Source organism: Bubalus kerabau, chromosome 23 (assembly GCF_029407905.1).
Source record: "Bubalus kerabau isolate K-KA32 ecotype Philippines breed swamp buffalo chromosome 23, PCC_UOA_SB_1v2, whole genome shotgun sequence".
Lineage (NCBI taxonomy): Eukaryota > Metazoa > Chordata > Mammalia > Artiodactyla > Bovidae > Bubalus > Bubalus kerabau.
In genome coordinates, this window is record NC_073646.1 from 34,770,332 (window position 1) to 34,786,729 (window position 16,398).

General features: G+C 54.1%; 2 protein-coding genes across 3 annotated transcripts in view; one reads left to right on the forward strand and one right to left on the reverse strand.

Moving 5' to 3' along the window:
• Positions 1-3,530: 3,530 nt before the first annotated feature.
• On the forward strand, positions 3,531-9,258 carry NSUN5 (NOP2/Sun RNA methyltransferase 5). Its single transcript, XM_055562785.1, has 10 exons — positions 3,531-3,684; positions 3,783-3,905; positions 5,105-5,279; positions 5,373-5,481; positions 7,383-7,521; positions 7,614-7,729; positions 8,097-8,275; positions 8,450-8,660; positions 8,736-8,876; positions 8,951-9,258. Exons 1-10 carry the CDS (start codon positions 3,592-3,594, stop codon positions 9,051-9,053), a joined length of 1,389 nt encoding a protein of 462 aa, XP_055418760.1. The 5' UTR covers positions 3,531-3,591; the 3' UTR covers positions 9,054-9,258.
• POM121C (POM121 transmembrane nucleoporin C) overlaps positions 9,245-16,398 on the reverse strand; it is a 44,503-nt gene continuing 37,349 nt past the window's right edge. For both annotated transcript variants that reach the window (XM_055562783.1, XM_055562782.1), the window contains exons 10-13: positions 16,073-16,249; positions 12,868-14,529; positions 11,713-11,835; positions 9,245-11,406 (exon numbers count right to left, since the gene is read on the reverse strand). In XM_055562783.1, the coding sequence (XP_055418758.1) occupies positions 11,309-11,406; positions 11,713-11,835; positions 12,868-14,529; positions 16,073-16,249 (2,060 nt within the window). In that variant the 3' untranslated portion in view covers positions 9,245-11,308. The remainder of the gene's footprint in view (positions 11,407-11,712; positions 11,836-12,867; positions 14,530-16,072; positions 16,250-16,398) is intronic.

Below are 16,398 nucleotides of genomic sequence, written 5' to 3' on the forward strand. Positions count from 1 at the left end.
CCTGAGGGTGGAAACACTCCCACACATAATTCCCCCATCACTGTGAACTTTAAGGATAATAAAACAGACGTCATTTCTCCCTTGTCAAATGATTTGCAGTGATCAGTTGCCGCATGTGCACGCTGCTTTATGCTCGGGTCTTTAAAAGCAGCTCCAGCCTCTGGTGGGGCCGCATCTCACAGCCATGAGCCCTTTGATTTCCACACCATCCTTTCTGGCGTGGGCAACAAGGCCTACGTGAGCTGCTGCCTTTGGCTAATCTTCCTTCTGCCGTCTGTGTAAGTAATAATCAAAAGCGGCTTCTTGTCTCTTTTTTTGAAAATTTAAAAAATTTACTTGTTAATCTTTTTGTCTATGCTGGGTCTTCATTGCTGTGCGCATGCTTTCTCTAGTTGTGATGGGCAGGCTTCGCACTGTGGTGGCTTCTCTTGTGGAGAACGGGTTCTAGGTGCACGGGCTCAGCAGTTGGGGTTCCTGGGCTCTAGAGCACAGGCTCAGGAGTTGTGGTGCACAGGCTTGGTTGCTCCATGGCATGTGGGATCTTTCAGATCAGGGATCAAACCTTGTGCCCTGCATTGGCAGGTGGATTCTTAACCTCTGGACCACCAGGGAAGTCCTGCTTGTTGCCTCTTGATCAGCTGCATCTGTCGGGCCTTGGCCTTGGTTGCTGCATGCTTGACGCTTTCCAGACTTGGTGTTTGGTTGTGTAGCTCTTCCTTCAATTTCATGACTCTACCTCTACTCTCCATCCTGCGTGGCCCAGGGGGCTGGCCTCACTGGAATGCACATCCTCTGGCTTCCTGTTGGGTTCAGCTGATGGGAGGGGCTGGCAGGAGATCCCAGGGCAGGAGAAGGGAGTTGGAGGTACTTATTTTCTTGCTTTTCTGCCTGCTGGGATATGCATTGCAGGGTCCCCCCTCTCTTTGTGACTCTTCCTATATTCCTGGTGGTGAACAGCGCTGTCGCCAGCCCTGAGTTCTGCGCCATCACCTGTCAGCCTCCTCATCTCTGACCGTTCTTTTTAGAAAATTCCCTTCTTTCAACTCTCCTCAGCAACTTCTTTGTGTGTACCACCCTGCCTTCAGCCAGACCATGATGGACATGATGGCATACTTCTGCACCCATTTAATAAATCCTCTCTTTCAATTGGCTAACCAGAGTAAGTGTTTGTGCTTGCAACAGAAAGATCTTAACTGATACACATCTAATATGCAAGAGACAGAGGAAATAATAGTTAAGTCTTCATGTGGAATTGGCATTTAAACTGAAAGAAGTGGAACGCTGGCAGAGAAGAGCCTGCAGGGATCTAGGTTCAAAAGGGATGATGCTGCAGAGGGGGCAGTTCCCTGGCGGTCCAGTGGTTGAGACTCTGCCTTCCAATACAGGGTGCGAGGGTTCGATCCCTGGTCTGGGAAATAAGATCCCACATGCTGTGCAGTGCAGCCAGCAAAACAAAATGGGATGCTGCAGCTGGGATTGGAGATGAGGGTAGGGGTTGGTTGGGGTGGAGGGTGTGCATCTATGCTACTTTAGTGGATGTTAACTTTGTCCTGTACGAACAAGTGTGGAAATGGGTGAGTCTGCCCCAGGGGAGAAAATATCAGACTTTATGGAAAGGAGGTCAGAGAATGGAACACCAGAACCTAGGGGAGCAACTTAGGCAGGGTGGCCAAGGACACTTAGACCTTGCCAGAGAGATGGGAGGGAATGCCAGCAGAGGAGGCATAGAAGCCAAAGCTTTCCAAGAAAGAAGGTGTGTTCAACAGTGCCATGAAACCCCAGATTCAGATTCTTCACTCCCACTGCAGGGGGTAGGTTGGAGCCCTGGTCAGGGAACTAAGATCCCACAGGCAGTACAGCAATCAATGGATTTAAGTGTGAAATGATGAAGCCATAGATGATTTCTATATTGTACAGGTGTGAAGTGGTTTTCAAGTGTGACATCAAGGACAGAAACCATAAAGGTAAATATTTTTAAAATGAGAACTTCATGGTGTCCAAAACAATTATAAACCACATTAAAAAAAAAACAAACTGGAAAAACAGCAAAACCTAAGATAAGAGGTATATATTATTAACATATAAAGGCCATGGAAAAAGCAAGACAGTTCCAGAAAAACATCTATTTCTGCTTTATTGACTATGCCAAAGCCTTTGACTGTGTGGATCACAATAAACTGTGGAAAATTCTGAAAGAGATGGGAATACCAGACCACCTGACCTGCCTCTTGAGAAACCTATATGCAGGTCAGGAAGCAATGGTTAGAACTGGACATGGAACAACAGACTGGTTCCAAATAGGAAAAGGAGTACGTCAAGGCTGTATATTGTCACCCTGCTTATTTAACTTCTATGCAGAGTACATCATGAGAAACGCTGGGCTGGAAGAAGCACAAGCTGGAATCAAGATTGCCGGGAGAAATATCAATAACCTCAGATATGCAGATGACACCACTCTTATGGCAGAAAGTGAAGAGGAACTAAAAAGCCTCTTGATGAAAGTGAAAGTGGAGAGTGAAAAAGTTGGCTTAAAGCTCAACATTCAGAAAATGAAGATCATGGCATCTGGTCCCATCACTTCATGGGAAATAGATGGGCAAACAGTGGAAACAGTGTCAGACTTTATTTTTCTGGGCTCCAAAATCACTGCAGATGGTGACTGCAGCCATGAAATTAAAAGACGCTTACTCCTTGGAAGGAAAGTTATGACCAACCTAGATAGCATATTGAAAAGCAGAGACATTACTTTGCCAACCAAGGTCCGTCTAGTCAAGGCTATGGTTTTTCCAGTAGTCAAGTATGGATGTGAGAGTTGGACTGTGAAGAAGGCTGAGTGCCGAAGAATTGATGCTTTTGAACTGTGGTGTTGGAGAAGACTCTTGAGAGTCCCTTGGACTGCAAGGAGATCCAACCAGTCCATTCTAAAGGAGATCAACCCTGGGTGTTCTTTGGAAGGAATGATGCTAAAGCTGAAACTCCAGTACTTTGGCCACCTCATGCGAAGAGTTGACTCATTGGATGCTGGGAGGGATTGGGGGCAGGAGGAGAAGGGGACGACAGAGGATGAGATGGCTGGATGGCATCACCGACTCGATGGACATGAATTTGAGTGAACTCCGGGATTTGGTGATGGACAGGGAGGCCTGGTGTGCTGCGATTCATGGGGTCGCAGAGTCTGACACGACTGAGCGACTGAACTGAACTGAACTGAAGAGACAGTACAGGGGTAAGCAAAAGACATCTACATGTCATAATAGAAGAAATACAAACGACTAATAACGGGTAAATGTTTAACCTCAATCACAGAAATTAAAACATCAATAAGATCTCATTGTTTGCCTGTGATATCGGCAAGGATTGAAAGAAAAACGCAAAGAACTGCGAAGAAGTGGTCAGCCGGGGTCTCTGCGTCGCCCTCCAGACCTTTACAGGAGTGTGAACTGCCACACGCCCTTAAACCACCTCAATGGGTACTGGGACTTCCGGGTCCGGAACACCCGTGCCCTTTGACCCCGGAAGTCAGGTGGGGGCGGTGCGGAGCCGCGCGCGCTTCGCGACAGAGCCGTAAAGGCGCTCGCGCGGGCACGGAGCATGGCTGTGTACTCGGCGGCGGCGGCCGTGCTGGCCGGCGTGGAGAGCCGCCAGGGTTCGCTCAAGGGGCTGGTATACGCCAGCAACTTCCAGGTAGCAGGGTTCGGGGTTCGTGTCCGGGAGGGGGGCCCCGGCAGGGGGCTAGCTCGGCCCGACCCGCGTCTCACTTGGGTCCTCTCGGCCGAGCGCAGAACGTGAAGCAGCTGTACGCGCTGGTGTGCGAGACGCAGCGCTACTCCGCCGTGCTGGACTCCGTGATCGCCAACGCCGGCCTCCTGCGAGCCGAGAAGAAGCTGCGGCCGCACCTAGCCAAGGTAACTGGAGGGTGCGTGCTAAGTCGCTTCAGTCGTGTCCGACTCTGTGGGACCCCATGAACAGCAGCCCACCAGGCACCTCTGTCCACAGGATTCTCCAGGCAAGAATACTGGAGTGGGTTGCCATTTCTCTCTCCAACAGGAGGGTGAGCCCCTTCTAACCTTAGGGTCTCTGCTCCGTCGCCGTCCACTGTGTGATGCTAGCAAGTCGCTCCTCCGAAATGAGGAGCGCAGCCCCTCGCTGGTTTAAGAATTGAGAGGAGGTGCACATACTTTCAGTTCAGTTCAGTCGCTCAGTCGTGTCAGACTCTTTGCGACCCCATGAATCGCAGGACGCCAGGCCTCCCTGTCCATCACCAGCTCGCGGCGTTCACTCAGACTCACGTCCATCCAGTCAGTGATGCCATCCAGCCATTTCATCCTCTGTCCTCCCCTTCTCCTCCTGCTCCCAATCCCTCCCAGCATCAGTCTTTTCCAATGAGTCAACTCTTCGCATGAGGTGGCCAAAGTACTGGAGTTTCAGCTTTAGCATCATTCCTTCCAAAGAAATCCCAGGGCACATACTTTAGGCGAAGGCAATGGCAACCCACTCCAGTACTCTTGCCTGGAAGATCCCATGGATTGGAGGAGCCTGGTAGGCTGCAGTCCATGGGGTCGCTAAGAGTCCAATAGGACTGAGCGGCTTCACTTTCACTTTTCACTTTCATGCATTGGAGAAGGAAATGGCTACCCACTCCAGTGTTCTTGCCTGGAGAATCCCAGGGATGGGGGAGCCTGGTGGGCTGCCGTCTCTGGGGTCGCACAGAGTCGGACATGACTGAAGCGACTTAGCAGCAGCAGCAGCACATGCTTTAACTTTGAGCCTTGTGTGAAAGATTAAGAACAGAAGACCAAAGTGTTGATAGCGCAGCAAGCTCTGTTTAGGTAAAACAAAAAGGTGATGTTGACAAGGGAGGAGGGTTCAGATCCAGAGCGTTTCCTGGTGAGAAGCCATGGGGAAGGGGTTTGGGACCGGGAAGCCAGGCACCAGGTTCAAATCGTGACCTGTCCGTTAATTTCTTGTGTGATCTTGAACAGGGTAGCTCACTTTTACCCATTACTATCTTGATAGGTGATCTGTTTAACTCTTCCAGTTCCAGCACTGTGGAGTTCCAGGATCTTCATACTCAAGGTTTTCTCACCTCCTTTCTCCATCCCAGGTGCTAGTATATGAGTTATTGCTGGGAAAAGGCTTTAGAGGGCGTGGGGGCCGATGGAAACCTCTGCTGGAGCGGCACCAGGCCAGGCTGAAGGCTGAGTTGGCGCGGCTCAAGGTTCGTCAAGGTGTGAGCCGGAATGAGGACCTGTTGGACGTGGGATCCAAGCCTGGCTCAGGTAAGCTTGGAGGTGTTGTGGAGATGGGGGATAGCCATCAGGCCCTCAGGAGTGGGCCAGGTTCCTGCTCACTCACTGCTGATTGCTTCCTAGCCTCCCAGGTGCCTCGATTTGTGCGAGTGAACACTCTGAAGACCTGCGCTGAAGATGCCATTGATTATTTTAAGAGACAAGGTTTCTCCTACCAGGGTCGGGCTTCCGGGTGAGTTTAGAACCCTGCCTGAGCATGGAATGGGCTTCCCAGGTGGCTCAGTGGTTAAGAATCAGCCTACCAATGCAGGGGATCCAGGTTAGATCTTTGGATCAGGAAGATCTCCTGGAGGAGGAAATGGCAAACCACTCCAGTATTCTTGCCTGGAAAACCCCTTGGACAGAGCAGCTTAGCAGGCTGCAGTCAATGGGAGTCACAGAGAGTCAGACGCGACTGAGCATGGAACGTTGTATTAAATAGAAGTGACTAGAATATGTGTCCTTGTCTTGTGCCTGATTTTAGAGGAAGAACTTTTGGCCTTTCCCCATTGAGTGTGATGTGAGCTGTGGGTCTGTCATATGCAGACTTTATTATGTTGCTATATGTTCCTTCAGTACCAAGTTTGATGAGAATTTTTATCATGGGTGGATGCTGAATTTTTTCAAATGGCTTTTCTGCATCTGTTGAGATGGTCATGTGATTTGTGATTTTTGTCCTGTTTGCGGTATATCACATGTCGATTACTTTGTGGATATGGAACCACCCTTGCATCCCTGAACTTGGCATCTTGTGCTTTCCTTGTTTTAACAGATGTCACTATTGCGCACCCATCTGGTCAGAGTAGAAACGGAGTTATCGTGCATGCTTCCCTGCTGTCTGTCCGGTCATTTACTGCTCTGCCTTTGGTGTCTCTCTTCTCTGGACACGGCCTGGGTTTAAGCAGCATATCCTGCCGTGACTGGCACGAGAGCCCTCAGCCAGCCTCCCCACGTCCAGACTTTCTTGTCACGCTCGTCCTCTTTGTGTTGGCTGCAGAAAGTTCTGGACGCAGATCTGACGCTTTACTCCCTCACTAGAAACCCTTGGCCCTGGGCTGGGCTGTGCCTCCCTGCCCCCTTTCCAGGCCTGCCTGCTGTGCACCTGTGTTCCCACGGTGGTTGCTGCTCAGTAGCCGGCCCCCCCACCCCCCGCCCCGCCCCTGCACTCTCCTGCCTCCTGTTCTGTCCTCCCACAGCTCTGGGAAGTGGCCTCCTCTCCGTCGCCCTCCTCTCCCTCCGTCGCTCTCATCTGTTGTAGATGTCTCCCTGTCGGCCTTCAGCGTGTCGCTTAGAGACCAGGGTGGTGGAGGATGGCTGTATGTAGGTTTGGATACCAGCTCTGCTACTTGTTGGGCTTCCCTAGTGGCTCAGACGGTAAAGAATGTGCCTGCAATGTGGGAGGCCTGGGTTTGGTCCCTGAGTTGGGAAGATCCCCTGGAGAAGGGAATGGCTTCCCACTCCAGTATTCTTGCCTGGAGAATTCCATGGACAGAGGACCCTGGTGGGCTACAGTCCACGGGGTCTCAGAGTCAGACGTGACTGAGCAACTCACTCTTTCTTTCTGCTACTTGTTAGCTTTCTCATCTGAGTTGTTATTCTCTAGTTATTTTCATGTTTTCTACATGGAGCAAGTGAATGGACAGTGCTTCTCCATAGTTTAGAGAACAAAGTTTTCCCCTCAGCTCCTCAGGGTACTAATTCATCCATCAGGAATCGACTCAGTACTCACCTCTCTGTACCAGGCCCCTCTCCCCAGGGTTATGTTCTGATAGTACTGGCTGTTGCGATCCTAATGTGTGCGAAATCTTTTCTTACGAGGTTTGCATGCCATTTAATACCCACCTACCGTTTTCCAGAAGTACAGAGGCTGAGGTGCCCATGCCTCCACCTCTGGGATCCTCTGGACACAGAGTCAGACCTGAGAACCCCATTCTCTTAACTGCTGCCTCTGTCTTATCAGCCTGTTAATATACTTAGCAGTTTTAAGCATTTGTCACATCAGTAAGCAGTCAGGTGACGTGTGACGTGCCTGGCTGGTACCTGGCATTGAAGGATGCATAAAATGTGGAATAAGCAGTTCGTATTCCCTGGCAGCCTTGACGACATCAGGGCCCTCAAAGGGAAGTGTTTTCTCCTGGATCCCTTGCTGCCAGAGTTGCTTGTGTTTCCTGCCCAAACAGATCTGCACGACCATCCACTGTACCAAGCTGGTCACCTCATCCTGCAAGACAAGGTAGGGAGGATGGGTGGAAAGATGGGGAAGCAGGTGGGGAGTGGTCAGCCTGGGGCCTCCGTTCACCCAGCCCCCGTGCGCTGCGCCGCCAGGCAAGCTGTCTCCCCGCCATGCTGCTGGCTCCGCCCCCGGGGTCCCACGTCATCGATGCATGCGCTGCCCCAGGCAATAAGACCAGTCACCTGGCTGCTCTTCTCAAGAACCAAGGGTAAGTGCCATGGTCAGACAGGAGCGGGGTGGGATCTGATCCTGTACTTTGTAGGAAGAGATAAGGAACACTTATTCCAGGAAGTCCCGCAGGCTGAAAGGAGGCCTTGCCTTTCAGTGTTCCCTTCAGGACCTAGGGCAGTTCCCTAAGCTTCCCAGTGGGCGGCAGGTATGAGCTGTGAGTCCCTGAGCCCTCAGAGCACAGAGCCCAGGCCAGCTATTTCTGACCACTGAGCTTTTAAATTTAGAATTTAAAGACATTTAAATAGTGTGTCTTGACTTCAAGTATGTGTTACTGTGTCAGAGCTGTGGGCTTTTACACGCTCCGTTAAGTTCTCAGTTCACTTCAACTCTGTCCCCCTCCCTAGGAAGATCTTCGCCTTTGACCAGGATGCCAAGCGACTGGCGTCTATGGCTACCCTGCTGGCCCGGGCCGGGGTCTCCTGCTGCGAGCTGGCTGAGCAGGACTTCCTGGCGGTCTCGCCCTCAGACCAGCGTTATTGTCAGGTCCAGTACATCTTGCTGGATCCCTCCTGTAGTGGCTCTGGTGAGATGGCAGGGAGCACGGCCCAGGGCCCCACGGACCCAGAGCAACCTTGGGGCCTGAGGGGTGGTCGGGTCCTGGCCTGAGGTTTGGTTCCTGTGACGCTTAACAGACGTGCTCTCCTGGAAGCGGAATCTGCTCTTCCGGGCTGGCTGTGCTGAAAGCACTCTTCCCTAGGGATGCCCAGCAGGCAGCTGGAGGAGCCCAAGTCTGGCACGCTGAGCCCGGAGCGCCTGCGAGCACTGGCCGCCTTCCAGCAGCGGGCACTGAGCCACGCGCTCACGTTCCCCGCCCTGCGACGCCTCGTCTACTCCACGTGCTCCGTCTGCCAGGAAGAGAATGAAGACGTGGTGCGAGCCGCCTTGCAGCAGAGCCCAGGGGCCTTCAGGTAGTGGGTGTCCACCAGGGCCTGGGGGAGGGGGCCGCCTCTGACCTAGAAGCCCATCCCACTTCCTGCCTGCAGGCTGGCTCCCGTCCTCCCCTCCTGGCCGCACCGAGGCCTCCGCGCCTTTCCAGGCGCTGAACACTGCCTCCGGGCCTCCCCTGAGACCACGCTCACCGGTGGCTTCTTCATCGCGGTGCTTGAACGGGTAGAGGAGCCGAGGTGAGTGACCGGGGGGCCTCCTGGAAGATGCTGGAGGACTGGGGCACATCTCACTCCCTTTACTTTTCTTCTAGCTCCGGCTCACAAGCCAAAGCAGCAGCCTCAGAGCTGACGCCCAGCCCAGCCCCAAAGGGGAAGAAGAGGCGGCGGAAAGCGGCGGCTGCCCCTGGCACGTAGCAGGCACAGAGCATGGACTCCTCTCAGGCCCCAGATGGCAGTCTGGTCAGGGCTGGAGGAAGAAGACCGGGAACCCCGTTCCTCCAGCTGGAGAGAGATAGGACACTCCTCTGCTTTGGGTCCCCTTCCCTGGGCTGTGCTTTTGTGGGTGACGCACTGCTGCTCACAAAAATAAAACGCGGGACATGGTCTACGATAGATCACAGTTTTTTTTATTCTTAATGACATAAGCAAGGAGAAAAATCTCACATTCATACTAAAAATTCCAACTAGACTCACAGGAATTCAGTCTTCGTTTATAATGGAAAGTCCCAGCCTCCCGTCCCTGTCCAGTGCACGTGTGTGTCCACACCCACATTTACGCGCTCACACTCGGGGCGGGGGGCTCCTGGACCAGCTGTCCTGCCTGTGGAGCTGAGGTAATCGAGCCGAGGGTCTACCTTCCGTGAGGTATAGGCAGCAGCCTGATTTCTAGACCCGTGCCCACCCCTTCCCATCCGAGCAGGTACTCGGGACTCAGGCCCCCCGCAGCTCCACACGCAACAGAGCTCTCGGGGTGTGGAGGCGCATCCCCTGCCACGAACCATTCACCCTCAGTCACAAAGGGGAGGGGACTAGTTACACCTACATCACATTATTCATAAAATAAGAATTACATTTTCTGTTTCCAGAAGGAGCTCAAGTCCCTCAGGAATGCTGCCGGGACAGCATCTGAGCCTCTCCTTCACACAGGCATAACTTAACTCTACACAACTAATCTCTAGTCAAATAGCATTTATACTGAACCACCTCAATGAACCAAGCTTGAAGGAATTTAAAAGGCAATTTAGCTTAAATACAAAAATAAATTTTTATTGTTAAAAAATGTTTAAATATTTTTTTTTTCTTTTAATTTAGACACACGCATTCATACTTCTCCCAAAGAGGATGGGCATGGCAGCAAGGCTCATGGGCCTGGGGTAAGGGGTTTGGGAACAAAGGGAGAAGGGAAGGGATGGAGGGAGGAAGACAACAATTTTAAAATGTGGTTCATTAATTTAGGATTTCTACCATATACTATAGACACTGAGGTTAGGTAGGTGGGAAAGAGCGAGCACAGGGCAGAAGCCCTTCCCCTTGGCCCCGTCCTCCTGGGCTGCCAGCCCTTAAAGTCGAAACACCATGTGAGAATTCAAGACTCGGCACTTGGAGCCGCAGTGGTGCCACTTTCCACACTCGATTAGCGAGGCCCCAGAAACTTGAGAAACAGTTAATTAAGTCCGGCACTACCAACATGCCGCCACTCATACAATTCAATTCTTCCTCCAAACTCGATTCAAAGAGCAACAGACATGAGCATCAGACAAAATAACACAGGACAAAGCTTTAAACAGACGATCCCGGAGAGGCAGACGGGCCCAGTGAGGTCAACGGGGATGGTGGGGGAGCAGGCAGCTGAAAGCAGCGGGGTGGGGTGGCTGTGTGGGGGGTGTCCTGCCTGTGCCAAGAGCTTCCCTCTCCCGAGGGAGGCACTACCCCTGGGTCTGCCAGGCTAACAGTCTTGAGCCACCAAGCTTTGAGGGGCCAAACTGGCAGAGCGGGTTGGGGGTGAAAGGTCAGCTTGGACTTGGCAGGAGGAAGTGGAATAGCAGGAGCTGCACCCGCTGGGGTCTCCAAGGCAAAGCTAGACTCAGGATCATTTTAAAAGGAATCGACCCTGCAAGGAACCAGTGAGGGATGAAGCAGCAAGAAGTGGGGAAACAAGAGTCCCCTCATGGGACTGGACGGGGAAAGCCACTTGTACAGCCAAGCCAAGCCCGGTGTGGCTTCAGGGACGGTCCACCCCAACCCATCAAGTGCACAGAGATGCAGGTGGCAGGGCTTGACCTGCTGGCCTCCAGCCAAGATGGCTCTCGGGGAGAAGGCGGGCAGCTGCCTGCCTGAGCTCACACACTACACGAGCGTCGGGGAAGGAAGTGGACAGTATGTACAGATGTTTCTTTAGTTCTCTCCAGCTTCACCAGTTCCACTGTTCAAGTAAGGTAACAGGCTTCTGCACTGCCACGTCCCTCCCCCCATGGCCCCCCGACCTGGGGCTTCTGCTTCCTGAAAGAGGGAAACAGCCCCTGACGCTGCCACTACCTCCCTGGGGGCTGAAGCCAGAGGCCTGGGGTTGGTCTGCTTGACGGGACTAGAAGGATCAGAGGCTCTTCCTAGCAGGTGCCGAGGTCCAGATTTGGGCAAGGGGTGGTGGGGGGCTGGGGGAGGGACGAAGGCTATTTCTTGCGGGTGTGCTGCCTCCGGGCCTGTAGCCGCTGTCGAGTCCCTGGGGTCTTGGATCCCGCACCAATGGAAAAGGAAGCGGCTGTCGATCCTGGAAAGATTCAACAAGATCTCATCAGGGCGGCTGGGACCCGGGAGCACTTCTCTAAAGAACACTGGGCACTGGAAAAAGGCAATCCCTCTGGGAGAGGCACTGGTTAAAAATGCAAAATCACAAGACCACAGACAGTCTGGGAACAAGGCCTGGACCAGCATTTTCACCTGGCTTCCGAGTGGTCAGTTGCCCAACTCCAAACATGGGCGGTGCTGGACTCCTGGACCGGCCTCGGACAGCTGGATGCTGCCAGCCCGCCCCACCCCTCTTCAGAGAGGAGACAAGGTCACACTGGCCACTTACCGAAAGGTCCGACTCCGACAAAGCCTTGGGCAGGTGTTGAGGACGCCCCAAAGGGGAGGCTGCTGCCAGCTGCTCCCACCCCAGGGGCTGGGGTGTTCTGACCGAAGGTGGGCGTGGAGGTGCCTAGGATGGAGAGAGAGAGCTGTAGGGACCAGGCTGGGGAGCAGAGGGGGAGGAGCCTCGAGGGAGCTCAGCTCCTGGCAGGGCCTTCCCGCAGGATATCTGGGCTCTGGGTCCCCCCACTGAAGGACAGCACCGAGCTTCACACCTGCTACCCCGGGCGAGCCTCCCAGCTGGCTACCAGCGGTGCCACAGCAGGGCTGGCTCTTGGCCACCTAAGGAGCAGGGCCCCTGCATTCCCTCAGCCAGCAAACCCAGCACAGGGGCCGACTCAGTGGACCTCCGCCTTTAGCCTGAGCCCGATTACCTACCCCCGTGAGGACTAGATGCGTTGTGTCTCTCCTTGTTCGCTTGTCCTCCCCTCTCCACCCTATGGGTCCCCTGAGGCCCACTGGGACTCCCCACCCAGTCCTGCTGTCCCTTCAGCCCCGCCTTCTCATGTAGGGGGAGGCTGGCTGGGGGGTGGGGGGGGGTGGAAGGCAGATTTCTGCCACTCAAGCTTTCCCTCCCCTCCCACTCCCACCTCTTCACCACCATTGCTCCAGACCCCACCTCCCCCATGGGCACTGACTCTGTGCCCACCTCCCCAGAACACCCGGCCACCACCCATCCCACTGTACTTGCTTCAGATTCAACAGGTTGGCTTCACCAGCTACCACTTAATTTAGGCCTACATCTCACAACCGAACATGGCTGGGAAAAACAGTGCTGACGGGCCTCACTCACAACATCGTGAGTGTGTGACGCTGCCTATGATGCTACACCATCTCCCCAGCTCCGAAGCGACTACTCGGGAGGTCCTGCGGGTCCCTCTCACACCCACCTCCACCCACACCCCAAACCCTCCTCGTCACAGTCTCGGAGATTAAGTCTATTACTTTCTCAGAAAGGCATTCCTCTGCACTCAGTAATCACGTCTTTTACCAAGAAACTGATACTGTATTGACGCATTTAATGCCCATCTCCTTACTACCCCTATATAGAGCTCCAAAGAGTGGACGCTGCCCAGTGGGCCAAGTCAACTCCTGATCATACCTCCAAACACAGGTTTGCTGTCCGGCGTGCTGGTCACACTGAAGGCAAAGGACGTGGTCTGGTTGGGCGTGCCCAAGCTGTTTTGACTCAAGCCTCCCCCAAAAGGCGCTGTGCTGCCAGTGGTCCCACTCTGTCCTGCCCCGAAGCCGAACGCTCCAGAGGCAGCGCTGGTGCCCGGGGTGGCCACGCTCATCCCAAAGGCCCCGCTCCCAGCCGGGGTGGCTGGTCCCCGAAACATGAAGGGCGACGGTGTCGTGCCGCCGAACACCGAGCCGCTGGTCCCGCTGCTGGTAGTCTGGGTGGTAGCGCCAAAGCCAGAGGTGGTGGCCGCACCAAAGGAGAAAACAGCTGTGGCGCTGCCAAAGGCCGGCCGGGTGGCGGCGGAGGTGCCAAAGGCGGAGGGTGTGGCTTTCAGGCTGCCAAACGCCGGCTGCGCGGCGCCGCCGAACGCTGGCTGGGCTGGGGTCGGCGCTGGGGTCGCAGTCGGGGCTGGGGCCGCAGAGTTACCAAAAGTGAAAGAGCTGCCAAAGCTGGGCACGAGAGCCGGCTTGGCAGCCCCCTGCGGCTGCCCCTCAGCGGCCCCGAAGGTGGGCTGGGGGTTGGCGCCCGGGTAGGATGGGAGAGGGGGCTGGGCGCCCGAGGCGAAGGGAACGCTGAAGGCTGGGGTGGCGGTGCTGCTGACCGTCAGGGCGGGCTGGCCAGTGGTGGCTGGGGCGGGGGTGCTGAGGCTGCTGCCAAAACCACCGAAGCCGGTGCTGCCGCCGCCGCTGCTGCTGGGGGCTGTCTGAGGGGCACTGGGAAGCGACTGGCCGAAGGTGGTGACTGATGTGGAGGCGGCCACGGCGGGAGGCTTGCCAAATTGGAATATGGAGCCTCCAGCTGGGGTGAAGCTGGCACCAGAAGTCGGGGGAGTCCCAAAGAGGAAGGGCTGGGAGGCGGAAGCAGCGGTGCTGGTCCCGCTGCTCAGGGTGCTGGTCACGCTGCTCACACCGAAGCTGAACGCGGGCTTCGGAGCCGAGTCTGTGGAGGTGCTGGCTGTGGTCACGGAAGTCACTGTGGAGGTGGCAGTGGCCTGGCCGGTGAAGACAGGAGCACTCGTGGTAGTGGCCAGAGTAGCTGTTTGCTTCAAGAAGGGAGTTAGCCCGGGCACAGATGTGGGTGGCCCCACGCTGCTAAAGATCGGCTTGAAAGCGGGGGCTGTGCTGCTGGCAGTCGTGGGGAGGGCCGAGCTGGAAGATGCCACGGCCGTGACCGTGGAAGGGCTAGAGGGCAAGGGGTCCCCACTCTCGCTTTTCAGGGGGGCCACAAAAATGGGCCTGAACATGGGCGATGCCGAAGACGCAGCAGGGGCTACAGAAGCAGAAGGGCTGGCAGCTGGGGTGCTCAGCATTCCAAACAGGATACTCTGCTTGGGGCTGGGAGGCGGGGTGGACAGGGCCTGGGATTTGGTGGATGTCTCAGCCGAAGGGGCCGGAGGGGACTTGGCGGCATCGGTGACAGGTCCTGGGGAAGAAGCTGGGGTCAGCCCCAAGACAGTAGTGGTGGATCTGGAGTCGGAGGAGGTGGCTGGAAGGGCTCCTGACTGTGAGGAGCTCAGAGAGGCCAGAGGACTGGGTGTCTTTGGGGGCGAATCGGCCACAGTGCTGGTCACTCCAGCAGGCTCTGTGGAGAAAGAAAGTGGAGACAGCAAATTTGAAATACTTCAGATATGACGGTGTGGCGAATTGGCCACAGTGGTGGTCACTCCAGCAGGCTCTGTGGGAAAGAAAGTGGAGAAAGCAAATCTGGAATACTTCACATGTGACGGTGCTCAAAGCCCAGCACAGTGCTCGGGATTCAACAGTCAACAATTACGACTAAATCCATGTCACAGAACTTTAAAAGTGTTCATTCCTGAAAACAGGCCAGTGTTCGTAATCTCTACCCTTCACAGATCATAAGAAAGATTTCAGAAGAGGATAAAAAGTGGGCCCTGTTGGAGATTACATGTACAGAAATGAAGAAAATTCCAATCACCTGAACTTAAGTCCACTTAATAATCTAGATACACCTTATACAGCTAACAAAGATGCACTGGCCTGTGTTCACCCACCAGGTGCAAGTAGAGAGCATATAACATGAATGAGGAGGTGGTCTCTGAGCCATCTGATACCTGACACATTCTACGATACGATACACTGCAGCAGAGGAGTGTGTGTATATGCAGTGCCAGGAAGGCTGAACAGCAACAGACCTTAGAAACTTCGAGAAGAGTAATGTTACCTTGTGACCGTAGTCTAAGCGTGGGATAAGACATCCTAACCATGTGATCACTGACACTTCCGGGATACCTCACGAGGTTAGCGTTATTGTCTCATCTTACAGATGATGACAAACAAGGCTCAGAGGAGCTGAGGGACTGGGTTTCAAGTCAGGAGCCACTTGACGACCAAAACTAAGCTGCCTCCCTCAGCTCTGAGTGTTGCAGCCCTTCCCTAAAACTGATGACAACTTCTAAAGCTCTTAAGCCTGCACCAGCTCTGGTTAGAGGAGCTAGAACACGGTTAACCTTTAGAACAATTTCCAGGAAGTGATGAGCATGGTGCTTTTACTTCTTTAAAAACTTTTTTATTAAATTACTTGGCTGTTTGGGCTTTCTCTAGTGGCAGCGAGCAGGGGCTACTCTCTGGTTGTGGTGCGTGGGCTTCGCACTGTGGTGGCTTCTTCTGCTGTGAAGCAGGGGCTCCAGGCACCCAAGTTTCAGTAGCTGTGGCTCACAGGTCCTAGAGCACGTGGGCTTAGCTGCCCTGCAGTATGTGGAATCTTCCTGGACCAGGGATCAAATCTAAGTCCCCTCACATGTACACCCGTGGCTGATTCATGTCAATGTACGGCAAAAACCACCACAATATCGTAAAGTAATTAGCCTCCAATTAAAATAACTAATTAAAAAAAAAAATCCGAGTCCCTGCACTGGCAGGTAGACTCTTCTTACCCATATACCACCAGGGAAGTGCTGACGCTTCTACTTCTACCTAAACAAAGGCTGATGACATTACACGCGCCAAAGCAAGCTCTCCTGGGAACTCCCTGGCAGTCCAGCAGTTAGGACTCCACGCTTCCACTGCAGTGGTCTGGGTTTGATGCCTGGTCAGGGGATTAAGATCCTACAAGCTGTGTGGTGTGACCAAAAAACAAACAAAACAAAGTAAGCTCTCCCACTCACCAGGGAGGGAAGGTAGCCCTGGGGAATTCTGCATCTTCTTCAAGCTCTCCAACAGTGGGTTAGTGCTAGGGGCTTGGAGGGAGGTTGGGGATGAAGCAGTCCCAGCGGCAGGCAGGGTCAAAGTGAAGGAAGACTGACTGGCAGGTGGGGCCTCGGTAACAGAGGTCGAGGCAGCGTCTAGAGACGAAAGAAAAGGTGACACTGTTTGGGAACTCTTTCCAGTTGCATATCACGGAGCACGGGAAGTTCGGGGCCTCGGTACAACTCACAAAGGTTTCCCTTCAATGCTCACCATTCTCCAGATTCCACTGAGGGCCCAAATGGAT

Coding starts and splice junctions, on each gene's coding strand:
- NSUN5 (XM_055562785.1), top strand. CDS start 3,592: ATGGCTGTGTACTCGGCGGCGGCGGCCGTGCTGGCCGGCGTGGAGAGC. Junction 5,280..5,372: donor GGGATCCAAGCCTGGCTCAG/GTAAGCTTGGAG, acceptor ATTGCTTCCTAG/CCTCCCAGGTGCCTCGATTT. Junction 8,877..8,950: donor GAACGGGTAGAGGAGCCGAG/GTGAGTGACCGG, acceptor CTTTTCTTCTAG/CTCCGGCTCACAAGCCAAAG.